The sequence below is a fragment of the Trachemys scripta genome, chromosome 3, assembly GCF_013100865.1.
Source record: "Trachemys scripta elegans isolate TJP31775 chromosome 3, CAS_Tse_1.0, whole genome shotgun sequence".
NCBI classification, from domain to species: Eukaryota; Metazoa; Chordata; order Testudines; family Emydidae; genus Trachemys; species Trachemys scripta.
Window position 1 is genome coordinate 52,649,589 of NC_048300.1, and position 27,107 is coordinate 52,676,695.

The window sequence follows — 27,107 nt, forward strand, 5'->3', positions numbered from 1 at the left end:
TGAGAGTAATGGGGTGGAATTAAGAAAGCTGAATGTCAGGTCAGACCTCCTGACAGTGAGATGGATTAATCTGAGGAATAATCTCCTAAGCGAAGAGGTGGAAGAGCCGTCTCTTAGGACTTTTTAAACTAGGCCAGTTGGGGGACATTTCAAAGGTACAAATGGCAGATAGGGGCCGAACTCCCACTGACTCTATGGGAGTTAGGCACGTAATCACCACCTGTGCCTTAAAAATCTGCCCCGTTGTTATTGGTTGTTATTTGTATTGAAGTAGCCACTGAGCAGCACCATTGTGCTAACACTGCAAAATGGAGTGTAAGGAACAATCCTGCATAGACAGGGCAATGGACTGGATGATCTAATGGGCGTCTTTCATGCCCCATTTCTGTCATTCAGCAGTAAAACAGGGGAAACAGTACTTTCCTGTCTTCCAGGGGAGGAGCGAGTCAATGTTTGTAAAGCTTGATGAGTGCTAAATATTGCACTACAATTTCAAAAATCACCATCATCACCCAGGATACAAGAAACTGTGAAACTGGTTTCTTCTTATTTTCTTGCTGTTTCCCCAGGGGTGTGCAAATCCCTATTCTGTCTAAAGGTGATGAGGTGTCAGACTTATAGATTTTAAGGCCAGAAGGGATCATAAGATCATCTAGTCTCACCTCCTGCATAACACAGCCATAGAATTTCACCCAGTTACTCCAGTATTGAATCACTGATCCACTGGGCGTATAAATGCTTCCAAAAAGGCCCACCCAGACATTCAGAAACTGGCTGTGGGCAATTTGGACTAAATTTCCTGACACCAGTAGCTCTGTTTTCCAGGCTGATCCTGCACGGAGTTGCACGGGCAAATGTGTGTTTGAGTGACCTTGTTGTTCGTGTGCATGCAGCACAGGCACCAAGGGCCCCATCATACAAGATGCTGAGCACTTCCTGGGATGCATCAAACACCCTCAGCTCCCATTGAGTCCAGTGGGAGCTGAAGGGTGCTCAGGACCTTTCATGATCAGCTCAATTCAGGATCAGGCCCTGATTCATAAAAATGTGGGCCTTCTAAAGGCATGTTACAATAATTAACAAACTGACTTCATACCCTTTCTTGGTGAGCCCCCGTGGAGGGACGTGGCTCTGAATTATGCAGTGCTGAAGTAATTACAAGAGGAACAAACAGCAAGATGCTTCTGTGATGTAAGCTGTGCTGCATGTCTTACAGTCTAGCTCTTCCCGCTGTGCTATAGGCTGGTTTCAAGTGGGCTAACTTCAAACAGAGAGTAAGTAGCTTTGAAATGCACTTTTAAGAATGCTGAGCCTAGGAAAGCCCCTCCAATAATGGATTTACCTGCATTTGGTGTGGCAGAGGGTGAAGTGAGAGAGAAAACCAGGATCCACCCTGCTCTGGGAGTCAGGAAATAAAAGGTTGAAGCTGATTCTCTTGCAGAAATCTCCTTCCGTGTGTGGATGTGTGGAGGGAGCCTGGAAATTATCCCCTGCAGCCGGGTTGGACACGTGTTCCGGAAGAAACACCCCTATGTCTTTCCAGAGGGAAACGCCAACACCTATATAAAGTAGGTATTGCGCTCTGGCCTTCTTCATGTACTGCTGAATTTTGTGAAAAGGAATTGGGTGTTACTGGGAGAGCTCAGCCCACATTAGTAATGGATGAAGGGGAAAAGATTAGACGTGTCAACATTTCTGTTTTGGGCTGGGAGACTGTTGACATAAACCTAGTGCATTTGGGCCCCTCAAGATTTCCCCAGAGCAGGGGATTCCTTCACCATAGTGGTAGTAGTTCCTGTGCCACCTTTCCTGTCCCCTAGCACCAGGGGTGTGGTGGGGAATGCCTCTTCCCCTAGCTGATTCCCAGATGCCACCAGGCTGGCACCTAGCGGTTCTGAAATCAGGGGAACATAGAAGTGTTGTAATGCTATCTTGTCCCCACTGATCCTGGCCTGGGGCTGAGGATAGCTCCTCCAGACCAGAAAATCTGGGCCAAATGCATGCAAGAACATCGCGATAATGGAGACCAAGTCAGAGCAGTGTGTCAGATTGAGATATGGTGCAAACAGTGTGACCCCCTTCCCTCCCCCCAGTTGAGGCTGCCTCCAGAGCAGACCCTCAGGAATGCTTGGAATTCTGACAGCTGGAAGTGACTGGCTCCACTGTGGTTGGCTGCTTAAGATATAGGATGCTGGGTGACAGATCAGGACTTGGGATGCCTGATTAGAGGCCAATAGACCCCAGTTCTTGTAAACCTTTCAAACACACGCTGATGTGGGCAAAACTAAGCAGTCCATTGCACAGTCAAGATGGCCAAGTTATTACCCTGTGAAGGCACCATTCACCGTCTGGGAAGGTGTTGGAAATAGTTAGCCAAGGAGAAAGTGCAGAAGAGCCAATGGAGTCAAAAGGGCTTTTTCCCCTTTCAAGTTTCAAAGCTGAGGGCTGTCCATTGATATGTTAATAAGGAAAGCATTGTCCACAGATGAGAAGAGTTGTGTTTATCACCAGTTAGTTTCCCAGATAAGCTGTGTGTTTGTGAGTCCCTTTTTTGTGTTATAAGAATAACTAACAACAAATGTGAATACCCAGTTGCCTGCGGCATGGTCACCTCTTACGTGTCCACTATACATCTGACTTAGGCTTATCGTGGACTAATGGCATTGGAAGAGGGTGAGACTTACAAATCAGTTATGTTTTCATTTCCAATCTCAGTTATAGCATGTTAGGTATGATTTTCTGGCATGCAGCAAAGTGGGTGAGGAAAGGGCCTTCACAAATAGGTGCCCAGAAATGAATACATCACCTAGCTTCAAGAAGGGAGCAGTGAAGGAACGGTGTACACAGAGGTTTAGTAAATATAAAGGAGAAAGGAGACAAGTTTTGAGGCTGATCATGGATGGAATGGCCTTGCCTTCAATAATTACAAGAAGTCTGGACCTTAAACTAAAGGACAGGAAGTGGCAAAAACCCCATCACTGGAGTCATTTAAACCTGGAATAGGTAAAGTATTTGATAAGGTGCTATAGGGAACAAACCTGCACTGGTCCCTGTTGGGGATGAACAGGGTGAACTTAAACAGGTTCTGGCTCTAATGTTTGTAATAAAGAAGAGAAGCTTTAATGAATGCAAGAAGAGAGGAGCCCAACCTGATAGCTCATGTACAGACACCCTTGAACTTTGGGAAGTGTTGGCTCCAAATCCAGATTGCAGCTTTGCCATTGTCCCCCATTTCTATTATAGGCCAAACCAAACTCTCAGATCAGAATGCCCTTGACCATAGGGGGAATTCTGGGAAAAGATGATGTTACAGTACCTGCTGTAGACATGCCTGGCAACCCTGAGAACCAAAACAGCCGAATTGTATACAGCCTTTTAGAGACTCCCACCAGCTGTGAGACCAAGCCCCAAGCAGGCCTGTCTGGGATGTTACTGTGAAGAGAACTAGCTGTGCTTCCAGGCACAACAGATGCAAAGCATCCAGTGATCTTATTACACCAGCCAAGATGAGGAACTCCCCTTCTAAGCTGTCGCCTAGATTGTGTATAGCAATTACAGAAACAGGGAACAGGGCCGGCTCCAGGCACCAGCTAAGCAAGCTCGTGCTTGGGGCGGCAGATTCTACGGGGCGGCATTCCACCCAATCCTAGGGCGGCACGGCCGTTTTTTTTGTTTTTTGTTTTTTTTTCGCCGATCCGGCCGCCCTGTAGGGAGCGGTGGCAAGGAGGAGGGGAGCGCCCTGCTGGAAGCGGGCTGCGCGCTCCGTCTGCCCCTGCCGGTGCCAGGTCTGTAGCAAGCCCGGCAGGGCAGTCCGCGTCCTTCCCTGCCCGCCGACCGGAGCGGCGCAGGGCCCTCCCGGCAGACGGTGCGGCAGTTGGGGCCACGTGGCGAGCTCCCCGCTGAAGCCCTGGCCGTCCCCCTTCTCTCTCTCCCCCGCTCTCTCTCCCTCCCCACACCCCCTTAAGCCAGGGCTCGTCTGCAGTGCAGGGAGTCCCCCTGCACCTTTGCTCCGGCCGCCCTGCAGGTTTTTTTCCCTGCTTTGCCACCTCTGGCCGCGCCGCAGGTTTTTTTTTTTTTTCTGGCTCCCTTGATAGAATGTTGGAAGTCCCTTTATACGCGTCATAGGTTTTCACCTCAGCCCTTTGTTGCTCCTCTAGAAATACCAAGCGCACAGCCGAAGTGTGGATGGATGAGTTCAAACAATACTACTACGCTGCCCGGCCTGCAGCACAAGGGAGACCTTACGGAGAGTAAGTGGTGATTCTGGTGGCTAGTTGAAGCGCAAAGAGGTCTGGGAAGTGAGCCTGATGCAATGAAAAGTTCAAGATGATGATACAGGGGCATTGTATGCAGCTGTGGAGATGTTGCCATGTAGTTTCTGTGGTAACAGATAATTAAGTGCTAATAATAGGTAGATGCTACATGTAAGGTGATACAGTCCCAGCTCCCAAGCATATAACCAGTTTGTTTAGAAGGGCTGTCAATTAATTGCAGTTAACTCACGCAATTAGCTAAAATAAAAAATAATCGCAATTAAAAAAATTAATCGTGATTAATTTCAGTTTTAATCACACTGTTAATCAGTAGAATACCAATCTAAATGTATTAAATATTTTTGGATGTTTTTCTACATTTTAAAATATATTGACTACAATTACAACACAGAATACAAAATGTACAGTACTCACTTTATATTATTTTCATTACAAATATTTGCACTGTAAAATGATAAACAAAAGATATAGTATTTTTCAGTTAACCTCATACAAGTACTGTAATACAATCTCTTTATCGTGAAAGTGCAATTTACAAATGTAGATTTTTTTTTTGTTACAATACTGCACTCAAAAACAAAACAATGTAAAATTTTAGAACCTACAAGTCCCCTCAGTCCTACTACTTATTCAGCCAATCACTAAGAGAAACAAAATTGTTTATATTTACAGGAGATAATGCTGCCCACTTCTTATTTACAATGTCACCTGAAAGTGAGAACAGGCATTCGCATGGCACTTTTGTAGCCAGCATTGCAAGGTATTTACGTGCCAGATATGCTAAACATTCATATGCCTCTTCATGCTTCGGCCATCATTCCAGAGGGCGTGATTCCATGTTGATGATGCTTGTTTAAAAAAGAATGTGTTAATTACGTAGTGACTGAACTCCTTGGGGAAAATTGTATGTCTCTTATTCTGCTTTACCCGCATTCTGCCATATATTTCATGTTATAGCAGTCTCAGATGATGACCCAGCACATGTTCGTTTTAGGAACATTTTCACTGCAGATTTGACAAAATGCAAAGAAGGTACCAATGTGAGATTTCTAAAGATAGCTACAGCACTGGAATCAAGGTTTAAGAATCTGAAGTGCCATCCAAAATCTGATTGGGACGGGGTGTGGAGCGTGTTTTCAAAAGTCTTAAAAGAGCAACACTCTGATGTGGAAACTACAGAACCCGAACCACCAAAAAGAAAATCAACCTTCTGCAGTTTGGCATCTGACTCGGATAATGAAAATGAACATGCATCAGTCCTCACTGCTTTGGTTCATTATCAAGCAAAACCTGTCATCACCATGGGAGCATGTCCTCTGGAATGGTGGTTGAAGCATGAAGGGACATATGAATCTTTTGCGCATCTGGCACGTAAATATCTTGTGACACCGGTTACGACAGTGCCATGCAAATGCCTGTTCTCACTTTCAGGTGACGTTGTAAACAAGAAGAGGGCAGCATTATCTCCTGCAAATGTAAACAAACTTATTTGAGCAATTGGCTGAACAAGAAGTAGGACTGATTGGACTTGTAGGCTCTAAAGTTTTACTTTGTTTTGTTTTTGAATGCAGGTATTTTGTACATAATTCTACATTTGTAAGTTCAACTTTCACGATACAGAGACTGCACTACAGTACTTGTATTAGGTGAATTGAAAAATACTATTTCTTTTGTTTTTTACAGTCCAAATATTTGTAATCAAAAATCAATATAAATTGAGCACTGTACACTTTGTATTCTGTGTTGTAATTGTAATCAATATATTTGAAAATGTAGAAAACATCCAAAAATATTTAAATAAATTGTATTCTATTATTGTTTAACAGTGCGCGATTCATTTTTTTAATCGCTTGACAGCCCTATTTAGAAGCTATTAGGTGATGCCAAGGAGAGGACTGAATTCTTGCTGGGGAATTCCTACCCCCACCCCCCGAGCCAGATTCCTGCTCTTGATTTCAAGTACCTCTAGTCCTAGAGATGGGCTTTAACATTATAGTTTAGAAGTGAAACCAGCAGGCAAGAAAAATAATCAGCATGTTCTGGACCCCGTCTTGGCAGATGTGGATTTATGGAAGCTGAATTACTGCTTTATACTCCACCAGGACATTTGTGATTCTTTCCCTTATAATCGTGGCTACTCAGAAATCCTCCTTATTAAAAAAAGGTCTGTATTCACAAGCAGCAAACTCTTGAGTTCAGATAACAGCCAGCCTTGCATTCTAATCCCCTAGTTTCACATGCTCCTTGCTTTCCCAGAGATTCTCCTTTCAAGCTGAGAATGAGCATGCAGGGTCTCAGTCCAAAGGTGAATTGCTGGAGCAGATTCTCTCCTGCTTTTCAATTTTCAGGGAATCTAGATTATTAAAATACCGTGCAGCCTGACTTGTTTACAGTCAGCCATATCCTCTTCTCTGCTACCAGCACGGAGGGAAGGAAACGCTCTGTCACACTAGGCAAACTGGACTGCAGAGAGGACAGAGGGTTCTGGGAAGGGGAAAGCAAACTATGTGGGATGCTTCCTACTGCTTCATAGTTACTAACAGCCCACATGTGCTAGCTTGACCCTTGCTCAGCTTGACGGTTAAAAGGGAGCATGGCCTGCCCAGGTAGTGGGCTGGAACCAGGAAACAGCCATTCTGTACAATATGCTCCCCCAGCTGGTAAATTTGGCCTTGATTCAGCAAAGTACTTAAGCGGGGAGAGCGGGGGGGGGGAATTGTCCCTGTCTTCATTTGAATCCTGGGTTCTGGGTTCAGTAGCTCCTCCCTTTAGGCTGGGAGAGGAGCATTCAGATACGAGCAGGCTTGAGCCCACCTGCCTCCCAGACTTCAATAGGTGCTTAAGCATGTGCTTAAATCCCTTTGAAGTCAGTAGGATTTAAGCACATATTGAAGTGTTTTGCTGAATTAGGACATTTTTTTTTATTATTATTTTGTTAGCATAAAATATATATTCATTTCATTTCAAAATTCCTATATTAATTTAGTACATTAAATAGCATATATTAAATATTTTCTTCTTATAGCAGCCTGTTCGTCCTTCAATCTCAAAGCACGGTACAAAGGTGGAGAAGTATCATTAGTTCCATATTACAGACAGGGAAACCAAGGTATAGAGAAATGAAATGATTTGGGGGAGGGATAGCTCAGTGGTTTGAGCATTGGCTTGCTAAACCCTGGGTTGTGAGTTCAATCCTGGGGCAATAAATCAGTACTTGGTCCTGCTAGTGAAGGCAGGGGGCTGGACTTAATGACTTTTCAGGGTCCCTTCCAGTTCTATTAGACAGGTATATCTCCAAATATTTATTTATACGGCATATTAGTGGCAGAGTCAGGAATAGAAGCCAGGTCTCTTGACTCCCAGTCCTGCATATTATTGGCTTGGTACATATACAAACCTTTTCTTCCTCCCTTGTGACTTGGATCTGATCTTCGTGACTCAGATTTGCCTCCGTATGTAACATCTATGTGTTCACTGCAATTATTATAACTACGTCATGTTTTTCCCCCACAGCATCCAGAGCAGACTGGAACTGAGGAAGAGCTTGAAATGCCAGACCTTCAAGTGGTACCTGGAAAATGTTTATCCAGAACTTAGGTATTGGCCAGTTGTTATATTCTTCTTCATAAAGATTCATCACCAGCTGATTGGTATGTGACTGATACATCACGGATCTCCATTTTCACCAGTGCTTTCAGGTTCTGTGGGAGAGGGGAGAACTCAGAAATCATCATTGAGAACCTTTTTTCAGGAAGTTGTTCTCTGCCTGTAGGCAACAGCAGATGCCTGAGGTCTGCTGAGCCAGAGCTCATCTCACTGTGTCTCAGGTTTTCTGCTAAAGTTGTTTTCTTAGCTACTTTCAACTGGCTCCCCCACAGGCACCAGAAGTGCCCCAGAAGCCATTGCAGCAATTCCCTCAGTGGCTACCATCAGCCATCTTGGGAAATGGTGCAAAGGATTCTGGAGATGCATACAGGGACCGGCTGGGAGTGATTGAATGTGGAGTCAGAGAGGGAAAAAGACTGAGAGTTAGGCTTGATCTATACTAAAACGTTCAGTCGATCCAGCTACGTTGCTCAAGGATGTGAAAACTCTACGTCCCGGAGTGACGTAGATAAACCGACCTAATCCCTGGTGTAGAACGCACTAGGTTGATGGAAGAATTCTGTTGACCTAGCTACCACCTCTCGGGGAGGTGGATTACCTAAGCCAATGAGAGAACCCCACCCATCAGCCTAGGTAATGTCTACACTGAAGTGCTAAAGCAGTGTGGCTGTGCTGCTGTAGCATATCACGTGTAGATGAGCGCTTACTGGATAGAGCTTTCTTCATACAAAGGGGCATTGCACTGAGAGAGAGACTGGTGGGCAGCTGACTTTGAGGTTCTCTCACACTTGTGAGTCAAAGACAGACCTTTAACAGGCACCCAATTTATTTCTGTCTGCTGTATTTGCCGTATGCCATGCTCTCAGTCTATCTCCTGTAGTGATGCCACATAGGAATGCTCAGTCCATTCTGAGATACCTGTTCTGCAATGGAAATATCCGTCCTCTGTAATACGCATAGCGACTCCTCACTGTGATGGACCTTGCAGTTCTTCGTTTCAGAAACGAATCCATCCAACTAGGTGAACAGCCTCACCTTTCTCTGAATGCCAGGCAGGTCTACAGCAGGTACTGTAACATCATCTTGGGTTATTTCCCCAGGATTCCCGAGGAATCACTGTATCAGTCTGGAATGATCCGGCAGAGACAGAGGTGTCTGGAGTCCCAGAAGTCTGAGGATCAGGAGTTCCCCGTCCTCAGCTTAAATCCCTGCATTAGCAGCAAAGGTGTGGCAGCAGTGGCACAGGTAACTGTTTTAGGCCTGCCCCTCTAATACAGATGAAAGGAAAACTGAACTACACATCAGAGTTCACCTGGGATCTTAAAGCTGATCCGTCAGGGGCCCTGAGCCTCCAGTTTATGGGGGCAGATTTGCCCGCATAGTCGGCCGCTGGAAGATTGCCCCCTGCAGGGCAATCTCTGAGTGGCACTGAGTGGCACTGAGTACCACTTCCCTTCCCAGTGGTTGGGAAAAGGGGGTGGAGGTGTGACGAGGGACTCCTGATCATCCCCAGTGGCCAATCAATCAATCAATCAATCAAAATCACTTGGGGCCATTGGCAGTCCCTGTCAATTGCCGCAGCCACCAGGCGACTAGCCCTGCAACCAGACAGCCCCAGAGTTAAGTGAATGCAAAGATGACCTAAGACCACCTTTGCCCTAACCCGCCTTTCCTGAACTGCACTGAGCACTCTTCATTGGCAGCTCAGCTCACCCAGACGTCTCTGCTTTTCACATGCAATTCAAATGCAGAGATCAGAGGAAGAAAATGAGAACTATAATTTCCCCTCATCTTTCCGACCTATTTACTCCTCTTTCTATTTCAAAATGTACTGAATTGCGATGGTATTTATAACTTCATAGTCTGCATTCATTCAATATTAAATTGCCCATTAAACTAGCAAGAGCTTAATGAGCGTGACCTCATTTATTTTTCAAATTCTCACTGAGAGAAGAAATATGCAACATCAGTCAGCATGTGTTCTCTGCTCCAGATTCTCAGATACATTTGAACAGAAAGGGTGATCTTCTGCTGAGGTCTTTGGACTCAGAAGATCTGGGTTTAAATCCCATCTGTGCCACTGTCTTCCTGTATGACCTTAGGCAAGTCATTTAATCTCTTCAAGGCTGAGTTCCCCCTCTGTTAAACAGGGATAATACACTTCCCTACTCCACAGAGATGCTATGAAAACAAGTTCATTAAGGTCTATGAGGTGCTCAGATACTCCAGTGACTGGAGGGGGAGGGATAGCTTGGTGGTTTGAGCATTGGCCTGCTAAACCCAGCGTTGAGAGTTCAATCCTTGAGGGGGCCATTTAGGGATCTGGGGCAAAAATCTGCCTGGGGATTGGTCCTGCTGTGAGCAGGGGGTTGGAGTAGATGACCTCCTGAGGTCCCTTCCAACCCTATGGGAGCTGTACAAATAGATAGTATGCAGCTGTACACTTATTTGTGCACACAAATGCAATAATTGCAGCTCTGTCTACACTGTGAGCTAGGGGTGTGTCATGGGGAGTATATACCCCATGCTGGCCCTGCAGCCAAGGGGTTAAGTACTGCTGGCCCAGGCTGATTGGCTGCTTCACAGCAGCTGTGAAAATAAAAGAGCTGGGAGGCACTAGGGCAGGGCTGCTGCCAGAGGAGTGAGCAGACTGGAGAAGGAAACTCCTGCCAGCAAGCTGGTGAGGAGCCTTGCAGAGTCCACATCCTGAGAAAGGACAACTGGACCAACAGGCTGAAAAGCCTATGGGAAGGTAGGAAGGAGCTCAGGGTGCAGCAGGAAGAGTTGTAGAGGCCCAATTCTTCCTGTTTGGCTTAACGGTGCTGAGCTGCAACCTCATGGAGTGGGCAGTCCTGGGTTCCCCTACTAGCCCCTGAGAGACTTAAGAGCTGAGGGAGAATCCAGACCCCTTGGATACCAGGACCAGCTAACCCCACCAAGGATAAAGAGAAAACCACATATTCCAGCCAGACTGAGTGAACTCTGGTGCAACACTCTACGTGGCCAAAGGAGGCGCTGTTGCATCAACGCACCAGCCCGCATGGTGGGATTCCCCTGCTTGTGTACACATACTCATGCTAACTCTCATCAGGCAAGCATAAGTAGAAGTGTAACTACAGTAGCACAGGTAGCAGCAGTGGAGGCACAGTTAACCTGCCAGTACCCATGCTACCATGGCTACACTGCGATTTATGGTAGCTGGTGTGAGTATGTGTACATGTGCAGGGGAACCACACCTCTAGCTTGTAGTGTAGACATAGCCTAAGTGTGTGGGGGTTACACATGCACAGTGGGTAATTAGTCACATAAGTGACCAACAGTGGCTATATTGCTGCAGAATTACTTAATTTGCATGTGCAAACGAGGCCTGCCATTGTATATGCATTTTACCTACCATTCTACATCTCTAATACATGCAAAAAGCCTACTTTTCTGTACTGTTAAATAGACAATGGCAAGTTGGATTCCAGGTGTTACCCCAGAATTTCTGTCACAATTTTTATAGTATAACAGTCACTTTATCCTGGTTTTAAAAATATTTTTCTTTTGTTTGCTGCTGTGTAGAAGTTCCACACAAACAGCAGGGAAAGGCTTAACCAGAGCTGGCTGAAAAACTTCTCTCAGAAAATGCGGTCTAGTCAAACCTGGAATTTTCAATGCATTTTGATGCCATTTTCAAATTTTTCCAGTTGGGAAAATCAGAATGAAAAATGTTGCTTTAAGCCAACATTTCAAAATGAAACACCATTTGCAATGTCATGATATTTTGAATGAAAAATGACGATTTCATCATATCAAATTAACATTTTTGATCAAAAGGAAACATTTTTGTTTTAACATTTCCGATTAGATACTTTTCAGAATTTTTTGTTCCACAACATTTTTTGACATTTTGACTTCCCGCTCTGATTCAAGGTGCCAAATAGTTTCAAAATGTCAAATTTTCCTGTGGGATGAAAATTCCATTTTTTTGTCTAGCTCTAGGACTAACTCTGCAGAAAACAGTGAAACGGATGATACACAAAATAGTAACAAATGCACAAAGCAAACAGACAAAAATAGAAAAAAAATGATTTGCAATCTCTGGCAGTTGTAGTGATCATAGGTGTTACTTGTAACTAAAGTAGGTAGACACAAAAATATGATTTGTGAAGTTGACCGTGTTCCTTCATAGTTTAGATTCCCACAAAAATGTTGGAAATTACCGTACTCTGTCCCTTAAGGCTATCTGTACACTACGGATCCTGACAATGGCACTGTCTGTACTGTTACAACTGTGTTGCTATAAGATCTCCCATGTAGCCACTCTTTGCCAGCAGGGGGGAGCTCTCCTGCCAGCATAATTAAACCACCCCAATGAGCAGTGTTAGCTATGTCAGCAGGAGAACATCTCCTGCCAACATAGTGCTGTCCACACCAGCACTTTTGTAGGAGAAACTTGTGTTAGTCAGGGGTGTGTTTTTCACGCCCCTGACCGACAAAAGTGCTAGTGTAGGTAAAGCCTAACTGTGTGCATTGCCGTTGGGACTGCCATTAACAGATCGCAAAATATAGAATAGGCAGTAATTCAAAATCCTGCTTGTGTGCATTGATGGCTGTAGAAAACAGTGCAGTTCCTGTCAATTATATCCTATCATAGTTGAATCCAATCTTGTTTAATCAAAGCTTGATTATTTGGAAAATGGGTTTATCCAAAACAAGGGTGTGTTTCTCAATGTGCACCAAATCCATTGCAAGGCTCCTGTCTGTCCAAGACCTTTCCCCATGAGTATTAGTAGTAGTATATTGGTTACTTATTTGCACTTCCATGGCTCCTTCCATACTATGCTCTCAAAGGCCTTTGCAAACATTAATGAATTAAGAGCCAAATCCTCAGGTGGTATAAACTGATGAAGCTCCATTGACTTCAGTGGATCTAGGAGCTAGGCAGAGTTACACCTTTGAGGATCTAACCTCAATTCACACAACACCCTTCTGATGTAGTGTAGTATAATGCCTATTTTAGAGGTAGAGAAACTGAGGCACGGACAAAGTTGTCACGTGATAATTAAGCCCCTTTGAAAATGATAGCCATGTGTTGATTTGTCACAGTGAATCAGTGGCAGAGCCAGGAGAGTCCAGGCCGCCTCTCTCTTGGGTCCCATCCCTCCCGCCCTGCACTGTGGCGTTCTCCCCTCTGGTGAGAAAGGTGTAGCATCACTCCCTGCTGAGTCCAAGGATGCCAGACTTTAATTCAGCTGTGTGGAGGGAGTTCTGTGGAGCAGGACTAGATGCTGATTTCCCAGGGCTGAGTGTGCTGTCTCTACAGTGCTCCCGGCCAGAAGCTTGGTATTTTTCCATCTTGTGTCTCATTTATTAAAGGAATTGACTGATTTAGCTCTTCACTAGCAAAATGCATTAGGGAGTAAATAATTGATCGTAATTTTGCCCTGGATCATCTAATGAAGATGTCACTGGTTGGCTTGTGCATTTGTTTTCTGTTGTAATGGAGCATCAGTTGATATTAGGCTGTGCAGGAACCTTTTTGGAATAGATTTCTGACTCTGGGATTCATTTAATAAACCCATTAATCATTAGCAGTTCCTGGCAGCCTGACATGCTTGAGAACAAAAATCAGAAGCCTCTTAGGCCTCGATACACTTGAGCACGTCATCGGCAGCAGCAAGATGACTGTGCGTTAGGAGAGGGAAGCTGCCACTCTCCGACAGAACACTGTGATGCTGCGTCATTGCGTCCAAATGCGAGGGAACTACAGCATGGTGACCTGACGTGGCAGCTTTGTCCCAAAGTTCGCAGTTCACTGCTAGCTATCCAAGGGGAGGACAGTACTACAAAAACTGTGGATCCACCAAAACTTTCAGGGTCTGAAAAACATCAGAACCATCCCCCCTCGCAGAGTTTTCCTCCTAAATCCTTGCTCTGCCTCTCAGACTCTTCCTCTCTCTGTCCCTCCTGAATGAGCTCCTTGATCTTCCTTGCCCAAGCCCCAATGAACTCTGCCTCCTTGCTCAATCCAACCTCACCTGATTAGAATTTTTGATCTTCCCCTTTGACCCCTCCTGGATAGACCGGCCGGTAGTGAAGAGACTCCCTCGTACTTAGGACTTAGGACCTTCTTGGACCACTGAATGCAGGTCCCCAGGATCCTACTGTAATCCTGCTAAATGCAGCGGTCCCAACTCTGAGCTGTGCCTCTCAGGGTGCAAGTGGAGGGGAGCAAAGATGACTTTAAGACCTCAGTGTTTGCCCCAAGGGGTACTCTAACTTATTGCAATTTTGAATGAATAGCTGAGAGCAGAGCACTCTGCTCATAGCGCCTCCCTTTCCCAGCATGCCCTCTCCCACTCTTGCTGCTTCCCTGGCATTCCCCTACACTGGATACTGCGACAGGGGCAGTGCAGGGCCACTGAGTCACACACTTCCCAGGGAAGTGCCCTACACCTGGTATATTCACTGTTAGGCCAACTTAGCTGTGACTTGATGGTGGATCAGTCACAGCAGAGAGGCAGCAGCCTAGTCCAGAATCGGGGCCAATAGATGTGGAGTATTAAGGCAACATCTACTTACTGAAAACACATGCTGTGGCTTATGTGGCAAAATAGGGACTGGAGAGCTAATGGAAGTGTTGAGAGCAGCTCTCCTTTCACCTCACTTGACTGCATTGGCATGTTCAACTCATCTTCTAAAGTGGCCCCTGGGAGGCTCTTGGCATTTAATATCAGCCTTCCCGGGTGACTGCAAATAAAGGCTAGTACTTTGAAGGTGTGGCCTTAGATGGGTTTGGTAGAGGGTAGCACACAAAGGATTCATAGAATCATAGAACTGGAAGGGACCTTGAGACGTCATCTAGTCCAGTCCCCTGCACTCATGGCAGGACTAAATATTATCTAGACCGTCCCTGACAGGTATTTGTCTAACCTGCTCTTAAAAGTCTCCAGTGATGGAGATTCTACAACCTCCCTGGGCAATTTATTAAGTATACTATTGCACTGCCCCTGCTCTGGCCACGTGAACTTTTTAAAACAAATTAAAAACCAAGCTGCTCGCTGTACTGGGAGACAGTGTAATGTAATAGTTAGAGTAGGTGACTGGAAGTCAGCCGACCCTGGGAGTTCTCACCCCTGCTCCAGTGTTGGTGCCCTAAGTGATATTAGTTGAGACATGTCACCTCTCTGTACCTCAGCTTCCCTCTTTGTAAGATGGAGATTATAATACCTACCTCACTGGGGCATGAGAAAAGCTGATCGACTAATAGCAGTGAGGCACGTGGAGAGCCTTGGATGGATGGGCCTATAGAATGCTAATTATAATGTTACATTGAGTTATTAATTATTCATATTAATAAGATAATAAACTGAGATCATCCCAGGCTTCTCCAGGAATGATTTGCTTTAACCCTTCCTTACCTTGTTCCTTCTCCAGCGTCAGGGCACAGCTGCGCTCTTGTATCTCAATGGTAGACCCTCTCTAGGCTTCCCGCATTATCTAGGGCTTCCAGCTGGCTGCTCTCTGATTGGCTGAGAGGCGTTCTTTTTATATGTCAGCCAGCCTACACTAAGCCGAAGGTGACGATTTAAAATCATGTTGTTAATTCATAACGATGCTGAGTAGCAGTGACAGATGCCTCCTTGAATGATGTTAAAGCTTTGAAAAACAGTCCCAAGTCTCAGCTGGAGTTAGTATAGCTGGGATTTCGGAGGAAAGCATTTAGCACATGGGGTGCATCACCATTTATTGTGACCAGCTTGTGACCCTCTCTGCTCTATCCAACCCCCTCTCCCCCCCACCCCTCACTAACAAACACAATTCCACCACCTTGTAACAAGAGGCTGGCTTGTCTTTGAAAAGCTGTAACTGTAGTCTCTGCATCAGCTCATGTCTACTGTCACATCCCATCCATGGTAGGCCATCAGCCTGCAGAGTGGCCTCTTCTGGACAATCTGCTGCCTTTACATCTGGTACACTCTATGGGGACTCCCCTGTTCACAGCTATCCCAGAAAGCTCTGCGCACCTCCAGCCCTAGATCATATGAGAGTTGAAGCTTGTACTCAGCCCTACTGTGTACCTACCTTTACCTGATCCATTAAGAACCTGAGGGAAAGATAAAATGGTCTATTGTGAAGAAGTAGTAGGTATACTTACCTGAAATGATCCAAACAAGGGTTGGACAGGATGGGATAAAATAAGAACCCACATAGGCCTTTGCCCACACCCATATTTCAAAGCAAAGCATCTTGCAAGTTCAAAAGTGTTCAGTTCACTTTATTTTTTCCAGTATTTTTCCTTTTCTTGCACCTTTTCAGCACTAGGGCTGAAAATGAAAGTGCCATAATGCCACGAGAGAAACGGTTCTCAAAGAGTCTGATTTTTTTTTTTTTTTTTTTTTAGTTGACTTCAGCTCAGGCTGTGGGTGATCATCAGGTCTTAAAAAGTCAGGCCCATGGAGTTGTCTTGAGATTTCCCACCTGATATTCAGATAGTTCAGAGGGCCCTCTGAACATTTACGCCCTTCTGTGAGCTCAAATCAGCCTCTATACCCGATGACTGAAGCATAGCTAATGCAATGCCGATTTTTAAAAATAGCTCCAGAGGCAATCCCGCCAATTATGTCTGGGTAAGCCTCTCTTCAGTACCATGCAAACTGGTTGAAACTACAGTAAAGAACAGAATTATCAGACACGTAGATGAACACCATATGTTGGGGAAGAGTCAACATGGCGTTTGTAAAGAAAAAACATGCCTCACCAATCTATTAGAATTCTTTGAGGGGTCCACAAACACGTGGAGAAGGGTGCTCCACTGGATACAGTGGACTTGGAGTTTCAGAAAGCCTTTGGCAAGGTCCCTCCCCAAAGACTTTTAAGCAAAATAAGCAGCCATGGGATAAGAGGGAAGGTCCTCTCATGGATCAGTACCTGGTTAAAGATAGAAAACAAAGGATAGGAATAAACGGTCAGTTTTCACAGTGGAGAGAGGTAGATAGTGGGATCCCCCAAGGATCTGTACTGGAACCACTGCTATTCAACATATTCATAAATGATCTGGAGGGGAAAAAGGAGAAAACAGTGAGCTGGCAACATTTGCAAATGATAAAAAATTACTCAAGATAGTTAAATCCAAAGCTGACTGCAAAGAGTTACAAAGGTATTTCACTGTACTGGGTAACTAAGCAATAAAATGGCAGATGAAATTCAATGTTGATAAATGCAAAGTAATGCACATTGGAAAACATAATCCCAACTATACATACAAAATGATGGGAGCTAAATTAGCTGTTGCCACTTCAGAAAGAGTTTTTGGAGCCACTGTGGATAGTTTTCTGAAATCATCTGCTCAAAGTGCAGCAGTGGTGAAAAAAGCTAACAGGATGTTAGGAACCATGAGGAAAAGGATAGATAAGACAGAAAATATTATAATGAAAATATATAAATCCATAATATGCCCATACCTTGAATACTGCATGCAGTTCTGGTAACCCCATTTCAAAAAAGATACATTAGGATTGGAAAAGGGCAACACAATGATTAGGGGTATGGAACAGCTTCCATATGAGGAGAGATTAAAAAACCCGGGACTGTTGATCTTGGAAAAGAGACGACTAGGGGGGATATGATAGAAGTCTATAAAATCATGAATGGTGTGGAGAAAATGAATAAGGAAGTGTTATTTACCCTTTCCTATAACTCAAGAACCAGGGGTCACTTACTGAAATTAATAGGAACAGGTTTAAAACAAACATAAGGAAGTACTTCTGCATGCAGTACACAGTCAACCTGTGGGACTCATTCCCAGAGGATGTTGTGAAGGCCAAAAGAATAACCGGGATCAAAAAAAGAATTAGATAAGTTCATTGAGGATAGGTCCATCAATGGCTGTTAGCCAAGATGGTCAGGGATTAGGGTGACCAGATGTCCCGATTTTATAGGGACAGTCCCAATTTTTGGGTCTTTTTCTTATATAGGCTCCTATTACCCCCCACCCCCGTCCTGATTTTTCACTTTTGCTGTCTGGTCACCCTATCAGGGATGCAACCCCATGCTATGGGTGTCCCTAAACATCTGACTGCCAGGAGCTGGGACTGGATAATAGGGGATGGATCACTCAATAGTTGCCCTGTTCTGTTCATTCCCTCTGAAGCAGCTGGCTCCAGCCACTGTTGGAAGACAGGATATTGGGCTAGATGGACCATTGGTCTGATCCAGTATGAGCATTCTTATGTTCTCCCATTACCAATCCAATCCTTAAGAAAGGGGGCTTGGGTCATGATGACTTTGAAACTGGTTCTTATTGCCCCTCTCCTTCCCCCATCACAGTTTCAAACCGGTTGAGGATTCCCTGTTGTGATGCTGCTGTATAAACCTGTTTATAAAGGGCTCATGTCTACGGCTTTACAAAGAGTAGTGGATGAGTGTCTCATCACAGAGGTCACCCGTTCCATATTGCTAAATGGGAGGCTAGTCCCGTTTAGAGGGGAGGTGTGTAAGGAGGTGGGGTTGCAGTATAGAAAGGAGCTCCTGGTGTGGAGAAAGCTGAGACTCACTGGAATAGTACATTTTTCTAGTAGTCCAGTTGAAGCCAATGGGGCTATTGGTGTAGTAAGGTAATACTCTGTGAATCAGTGGGGGCCCAGAGCAATGACTTGGAGGGGCAAAGTTAACTTCCCCCAAAGTTAGGCATGTTCAGAGCCATGGTTTGGGCTTGGGCCCACCTTCATTTCAAAGAAGAATTGGTTAAGAGGGTGACGTCAATTTTCAGAGCAGTTTATGGGAGGTACAGACGCCAAGAACAGGTGTTGGATTTGGCCCCGGGGGCTTGATTCTTGACAGATGCAGGACTAATTTGGCACACAATTTCCCAGGCTGGTAGCTTGCACAGCAGCTGACAGCACGTACGGTAGAATGTTTGGAATTCAATAGCTGTAGGATGAGGTGAACTCTGACAAAGAAAAAAGAGCTGCCAAAAGGCCCTTTGGGCGCAGTATATGTCTCCAAAATGCATGCTTCTTGCTTGTGTTGAAATCCTGGGCAATTCTCTCCGACAAGCCTGCGGGCAGCCTGTTTAAGCAGCCAGCTTTGATTTCTGTTAGAAGATGGTGGACGCTGGTCCTAAGAAGCACAAAAATGTGAGGCAAAATGTAAAGTCTTTGTAAGCTTGGGCCTTTTGTACCATGCACGTTTTTCTTTTTAGGTGGCTAAATGCCGAGATCAAACAGAATTTATATGCCCAGGAGCTAAAAACCTGTTGCTGTCTATCTTCATATCAAAGGGGTTAGAACGGCTGACCATATTGTGTTGCAATATTGAGGGAAGAAGGTGTTCTCTCTCTATAATAATGCAAACTAATGCGGCCTGAAACCTTTACAAATCAAAGTCAATGGGAGCTGCAGGTGCTGAGCACCTCTGAAAATCAGGGCATTCATTCTCCATTAATTCCCTTTGCATTAACAAAGCGTTGCAGGGCTTCATGAAGCAGCCTTTCCATCTTCCAGTACCAGCCTGGAAGTCACTGCTCCAAGCACTGGAGGCTTCTCCACTGACCCACTTCAGTCTAGCGCCTCTCATATACTGGGTGATCTGTAAACAGCCGCGGCTCCTCCCTGCTTCTCTCTAAGTCAACATCAGCTCCCTCCCACCTCTCCTGTCTTGTACACCTGGTTAATATATACATAGAGGCAAGCAATGGATGAGACCTGAATAAAAGGAACCCTGCCCAGAGAGGGAAACGTTCCCTGGGAGAAAGCTTGCCACAAAAACAGCGAGGGCATTAATGGGCCAATAACTACTAGCACACTCGACCCTCCCCTCTAGGGATAGCAGTAAGTCCCATTGAAGCCAACAGGAATTCCTCCTGAATAGGAGGGGGAGCACCACCCGACCCAGGCATCTCACGCTCCTATTACTATCTATTTGGCGGTCATGAAACAGGCGCTGTACAAACATAACAAAGAGACAGTCCCTGCGCCAAATAACTTACAACGCAAGTAGAAAATGAAAGACCACAGTTGTCTACAACAAGCAGAGGGGGTGGGAGAACCACAGGGAAATGATAAGATGATACTGATCAGCATGAATGACATGGTGGCAGCGCACCATAACTAGTTAATAATGTGTGTGACCGCTTTAAACCTTTGGGGCTCCCTTCTGCACCATTGGCATCAGGGGGAGTTTGGCCACTGAACTGTATGGGATCTGGATCAGACCCCAGGTGACTAGCAAAATCTGCTACACCTCATGTCCTCCTCCTCACCCCAGCCACACCATAGGGGAAGCATCCTATCCCACTTAAAGGAAAGGGCACCATTTCTGTCTCTCTTCCTCTACTGGAGAGAAGGGATCATCTTTTCTACCGCTATTGCCCTCACCCCTCATTCTCTTTGAGTCCCTCCCCTCACAGGGCCTTTTCCCAGCAGCTCTCCCTAGGTCTTGAGACTGTTTCGTTTCCACCTTTCAGGGTGAAAGGATGCTAAAAAATGAGTTTGATTTTGTCCTGGTTTCTCCTCTCTCTCCTTCCAGGAATGGACGTACACGTACAACCATCAGGTCCGCCAGCAGCAGCTCTGCTTGTCAGTGCACACCCTCTTCCCGGGCTCCCAAGTGCTGCTGTCACCCTGCAAAGAAAGTGACGGCAAACAGGTGAGTCTTTGATTGATCTGTTGCTGTCTTGACAGCCCTGGAGTCCTGTTTATCCCCAGAGCAGGTACAGCACTGGAGATGGCAGTATAAGGTTCCCCCACATCATCCCACCAGTGTGTTCTGGGTCCTGGAGATACTGCGCTAACAGCAGTGGAGTCTCTATGGCCCATTCAGCCCTTGGCCTCTCAGTTGAGTGTGTCAGTGAGCATGGCTCTTAGTGCCGCTGGCCATGAGGACATAGCCTATTAGAAACCCAACTGAAACCAGCAGCTCACTGCACACAGGCTGCCTGCCAGCCATCAGATGCTACCATGTTTCAGGAGTTAATGTCCTGGGTGGCGTTTGAACCACAGACCTAGAGGAGAAAACCTTTGTTGATGTATTATTTTTTGAAGCCTGGAGGCTAGGAAGAGGCTACCACCTAACATGAATACTGCTGACAAGGATTGTGAAGTGTCCTCAGTGACTTCAGTGGGAGCTGTGGGTGCTTAGCGCCTCCTAGGACCAGGGCAAGCAGAATCGAATGATTTCGTTATTTAAATATCTTCTGCCATCTCCTGGTATTTGCTGCAGCTTGGGTTGAGCCACCAGTATATCTAAAGGGTGATTATTGTTATACAGCTGTTGATACTGCTAGCGCCAACCCCTGAGCCCTCACTCATATCCCTCTTCCCATGTCTCCCTGCACAGCGATGGGGTAAAGTTGGTTCTCATATTGAGCACATGGCCTCGCGCTTCTGCCTGGACACTGAAATGATGGGGGACACCAACGAGAGTACCAGAGAGCTTGTCATCAACCCCTGTGAGAGCACGGCCATGAGTCAGCGCTGGGACATGGTGATGTCCTGACCGCCTATGGCAGTTATCGAGCAAAACCAGCCACGAGAGCTTCATCGGAAGCAGCCATGGCACACAGCAGAGGCTGTTGGGAACTCAACAGCAAAACCATTGGGCGCCCTTATTCATTGTGAGGTGGGAGCAGGAGTAAAAAAGGGTTAGGCAGGGGAGCTCCAGGTTGAAGAAGGGATGTCAGCTGTGACCTGCAGTTAGTGGCCAGTTGGGGTGATAGATTCAATGAGTACACACAACCAATCCCTAAATGTCTTTCAATAACACTGAGTCCTGGCTGAGGCCTGAGGACGGCCCTACTGAAATACGGTGTGTACAGTATTTATTGTTTTACTGCAAAGATGGAAACTTTGGTGGAAGAGCCTTGGAGAGAAAGTGGAGACCTGGACACAATGAGACACGTGTCTAGTTGGCCGCATGGGTGGCGGGGATGCTGGTGGGTGGGGGAAGGAGATGCTAAAGGGAGACAAAAATGGTTGCCTGGGGGACGAGCGGAAAATGCCAAGTAATATTTGCACTTTTCATGAATGTGAATGAGCTTGACTTCTGCAGGCAGCTAGAATGAAGCTATATTGCACGTTCCTGTTTGTATATAGTCTGTACACATGGCGTACAGAGAGCCCATGCTGTCATCTGATGCATGACACCAGAATTAAGATGACGGGGTGAGGTTGCACTGCTCTCTGCTCTCCAGGCATGGAACCCAGCAAACCACACCGTGGGGGCCGAATATCTGAGCGCACTAAATCTACAAATCTTTCTGACAACATGAGGGGAGCAATAACACTGTTACTTCTCCTGTCTGAATGGCCGGGGCAAGCCAAGATCATTGAGTATTCCCCATTAACCTCAATACATGTCTCGTGTTTCACATCTGGCATAACTCAAATGTCCACACTACATCACCCAAGTAATATTTTGCTATTTGAAGGTAATTGTGCCATATTTGCGTTTTCCAATCTGCTTAATACAAAAGCGGGTGCTAGCATAAGACCCTGGGGCCTGAGGGGATGGGGCTTCTTTCTGGTACAGATGCAGATGGGAGTCACGCAGAGGGCTTTTGTAGAGAGCAGGAGAGAGGAAAACTACCCCAATGCTGTTGCTGCCTCCCAGAATGAGAGTGTTGAAGGAAGGATTTGGGATTCCCCCAGCTGCATCACTGAGCAGGAAGCCGCAGCTCAGGAGATCCCTGAGGGTTCTCTCTCCACTGTGGCCATTAGTGCTCATGGGTATGGTAGAGGTGACATGTTTAGGTTCCAGAAAGCAGGCATTGGCCAGAGGTAAAATGCCAACATAATGGTTGTGTGGGGTGAGGGGATTCAGTGGGAGAGGGAAGTGGAGACCCCAGGATGTGAAGTTGAGGGGAAACAGTCCTTTCTGAGCCAGTCTTCAGGTTAGGTCCCAGCATAGCAAAAGGGGATGGGGGAGTAGGACTTTCCAACAGCATAGGACTCACCAAGTCATTCCACATAGGGCCCCGCACAGATGTCTTCTGAGAACAAACGTTGGGTGGGATTTTTAAAAAGGTCTAAGTGACTTGAAAGTCAATGAGATTTGTGCTCCTGAATCACGTAAGCTCCTACAAAAGTCCCATCCTCTGTGCCGGCTTCAAACCTGTGACCTGGAGGTGAAGCACCCCATTATCCAGTTTGCCCAGCCCATCTTCTTGGATATAGTACTAGGGATAGGATTTCTCTGCACTAGCTTCTCCCATCCGGGCATGGAGGGAGTCATGCATGTAAATCACCTGGGCATCAAGCGCAGCACCAGCATAGCTCTTGTTATTTACACATGGTCCCAGGGTATATATGCTTTTCCATCTGCTGCAGACTAGGTTACTAATCAAATACGCCATCATGGGGTGAACCTCAAGGACTTTAATTGTGAAAAAGGGTTCAAGGAAGCCGTCATTTCACAGCAGTGCATTGCACCATTTTCATTGCTTAGCTTTCCGATGGGAAACGAAACAATTAAAAATAGAACTGGGGAAAAAAGAAAACCCAATTCACAAAGCTGTCAATGACCTCGCTGGTTACCTTATTTAATTGAGCCAGTGACTATCGTAACTGCTTTTCCCACTGCAGATGACAGGTAGGCTGTAATAATTCACCGTCTAATAGTGATGGGAGGGGCCAAGAGGCGAAGCAGCCCTCAAATGCTTGGGTTTTACCTTGAACCCACCTGTGTCGTGTTTGCACTGTGATACCTGGATGCTGCATCGTTTCTGCTCCCTGCAAAATAAGCAGACAAAATGCTGCCTTTGACTTTTTTGGTAAGAACTGCTGCTGCTCTCCAGCCTTCTCCGGGCAATCGATTTACAGCTTGGCTCTGGGTTCTAAATCTGGAGTTCTCTGCTTTAGCAGGTTTGCTCCCGCCCAGAACTGGGTGAAGAAACTATTGTGCAGCTAACAAATCTTCCACCGTGGGTTCAAAACATCCATTTTGCTGATGGCCAAAACCAGTGTTTTGGACAACAAACCCTGTTTTTCACCTTAGCAGAAAATCAAAGCGCTACCTCACTGCACATGTGTACACGTGCATTTGTGTATGTGTATATGTGTGTGTTAGTGTAGGTGTGTCCATTTATGTGTAGGTACATATGTGTGTGTGCATCTGCATTTGTGTATAGATGTGAAGTGTAGGTGCATTTGCATTTATGTATAGGTGTGTAAATGTAGGTTCGAAGAAGCTCTTGGTTCAAATTCACTTCATTTCCCTGATATGGTGAGGTGGATCTGAATACTATTCCAGGGGCCTAACCCTCTGGGCCAAATCAGGTCTGTAGAAGACTCTAATTGCAGTGCAATTGCTGTGAGATGGCTGGGGGCAGGCGACAGAGAGCATAAAGATAGGGTCTGCATCCCCTGTGACTGTGGAGCTGTGCCACACAAGTGCTCCATCAGGCACCAGTGAGGAGGCTTGGCACAGAGAAGCTGGATGTAGGTGTGGAATTGCAACAATGCATCAGCCAGCCCTCCACCCACCTACTGTAGGCACAGCAGCTGCAAAGTATATTGCAGTCCTGAGGCTGCAGAAGCCACCACAGAGCAGCCTGGAGGGATGAGTCCATCCCCCACATCCACCATGCAGCCCTTTATCTGAAGCCTGTTTCGTGGCCCAGAGCGCGAGATCAGCCCTCTGATCAGCAGCATATTTAGAGCAATGTCAGCACGACTCCCATGAAACTCAGTATGCGCAGTCATGCAACTCTCCAGCACTTTGCAAATGTTCTCTCTCATGAAAAGCCTTGCTTTGGGTGGCAGTAGAAAAGCAAGTGTTGGTGAAATCCAACTCAGCCCCACAGGTTTAATTACCTTATTAAAATATTCTGGCTACTGATTAACTTGCTTTTTTTATGTTTGTTTTTTCCCCTTCATATTTATTATGATTCCACCTGCCATAAACCGGGAGCTGGGAACCTTTTGACAAGGTGTCTAAATAGGCTCTAATATTTATACCTCTGTGCTCTCAGCAGCAATGCTATTTGGCAGCTTTTTACACTGATCGAGGAAGAGAAGATAAGGTTCTAATCCTGGCTGGGCTTGTGACCTTTGGGTAAGTCACTTGTCCTTGTGTCTGAGTGGAAGCCATCTGGAAAATTGGATCCAAAGCGGGAAACTCAAAGAAGGACAAAGCGTTCTGCTGCTTTTAAAATGAGCTACCCTGGGTGAACAAGTTATGTTAACAATATAAAATAGATTGATGTCCTAATGAGAGCTAATCTGAAAGATGTTGTGAAGCGGGGAAACAAACACTCCTCACCTCTCCAAAATCATAATTTGGTTCCCCTGATTTCAGGCCATTTTGCCTTATGGTGACCAGATGTCCCGATTTTATAGGGACAGTCCTTATTTTGGGGGCTTTTTCTTATATAGGCACCTATTACCCCCCACCCCTGTCCTGATGTTGTACATTTGCTAGCTGGTCACCCTATTTTGCCTTCACCTTCTGTCAGTAGCATAGCAATTGAGTTTAAGGCCAAGAGCAGTGGCTGAAACACCAAATTTTACTCAGTTGTCGGGGAAAATAAGTGGAAAGTGAATTTATAACTCAGAAATGAAAGGGCTACACAGGAACTCTGATTTGAAGATTTATAATTATCCAGTCATGGAAAAGACTTAACATGGAGTGGGAATGTGGTCCCGAGGAAAGTGCCTAAGTGTCAATGTACTGAGTTCTAATCCTGCTTCTACTAATTGCAGTAGTGGTTTCAGTGCTGCCTGAGTTCCCCCATCTGTAAAATAAGAATAATATATACCTATCTCACACAGGTTTTGCGAGACTTACCGTATTAATGATTGTAAAGTGCTTTGAACAGGTAGAGTGCTAGCTAAATGCTAAGTGTTATTATTTATTATACCATATGTTGGCAGCCACCCCCTTGTCCAGCACACTATATGAGCAACCTTCAGAGCTAAAGGATGCTAATCTCTATAGCTTGAGCTAAGGAACCAGGTTCTATTGCTGTAACAGACTCGCATCCTTTATGGATCAGACAGATAAACCACTGGCCACAGGGGTTACAATGAGGAGCCACCCTAGGTGTTTTGCACACACACAAAAAAAAGCCAAGTGGCATAGCACCCCCTTGAAGTTGCCACCCAGCGCAGCTGCCCTCATTGCCTTCCCCTAGATCTGACCCTAGTTACGATAGGACTCATGTGTCCTATCAAATTTAACCTGCCCCATTCATATTTTGGACATTGGCTATTCAGACATCAAACTACAGACCAAGAATTATTCATAGACATTATAAAGAAAACAATTCTAATAACAAATTCAAGAGAATCATGAACTGCTAAAGGTAAGGGTCAATTCACATGGATAAATTATTCTTAATTACATTCTCCGCTCTGGTTTCAATGTTATCTACATAGAGTTTTACACAATGTTTAGTCCATCAGCTGTTGGGTTAAATAATACTGGTACATGTGCAGGTAGGTTAAACCAGTATTACTCTGACAGAGGCTTGGGAGCCACAAGGCTTGGGAGCTCTGTGACGAAGTGGGAATGTTCACGTTTTCACTGAATACTGTGTGGGTGCCTCAGTTTCCCCTATGCATTTCTTAAGTATCTAGGGTGGTGGTATAAGGGGGTGTGATTGTTGCAGAGCTCAAGAGGGCCAGTGTGATGGTGTCTGCACAGAGAATGGCCGACACCCTGGTGCCAACTGAAGGTGTTGAAGAACAAAGGGATCAGGTGACCTCCTGGCCCCGGAAAGAGACAAAGGCCGGGGAGAGGCTGGGGAGTTTCAGTTTGGAGCTGGCTGGGGAAACTGAGGGAGTGCCCCATGGCTGGGGTCTAAGCTCCCTGTCCCCCATGATGGACCTGACTGAGGGGGTCCTGTTGTCGGTACTACAAGTTCTGTTTTGGACTGTGTTCCTGTCGCCTAATAAACCTTCTGTTTTACTGGCTGGCTGAGAATCGTGGTGAATCGCAGGAAGAGGGGGGGTGCAGAGCCCTGACTCCCCCACACTCCGTGATAGGCTCTTTTCAGCACATGATATTAAAACATTGTGTGATTTAATTATTAATCAATTAGGATGCTTTTACTATGTTAATAGCCAATTGTAGAATACTTGGTCAGTCATTTTGCTGTGAGAATTATACATATCTAAATAGTAAATGAAACAATGAATTGACACCACTGTGGCTGTTTGGGTAATGTCGGTCACTAATTTGGCTCCTGAAGCACTGAGGCCTGAGTATCACTGGATTAAAGTGAAGCCCAAGGGGCCAACTTTA

At 45.6% G+C, this 27,107-nt stretch overlaps 1 protein-coding gene across 1 annotated transcript in view; it reads left to right on the forward strand.

The window, feature by feature from the left end:
• The window catches only part of GALNT14 (polypeptide N-acetylgalactosaminyltransferase 14), a 191,483-nt gene extending 166,267 nt beyond the window's left edge, over positions 1-25,216 (forward strand). Inside the window, exons 10-15 of the mRNA XM_034764736.1 lie at positions 1,442-1,568; positions 4,158-4,250; positions 7,788-7,871; positions 8,981-9,125; positions 20,394-20,513; positions 21,204-25,216. Of these exons, the coding sequence (XP_034620627.1) occupies positions 1,442-1,568; positions 4,158-4,250; positions 7,788-7,871; positions 8,981-9,125; positions 20,394-20,513; positions 21,204-21,362 (728 nt within the window). The 3' untranslated portion in view covers positions 21,363-25,216. The remainder of the gene's footprint in view (positions 1-1,441; positions 1,569-4,157; positions 4,251-7,787; positions 7,872-8,980; positions 9,126-20,393; positions 20,514-21,203) is intronic.
• Positions 25,217-27,107: the final 1,891 nt, after the last annotated feature.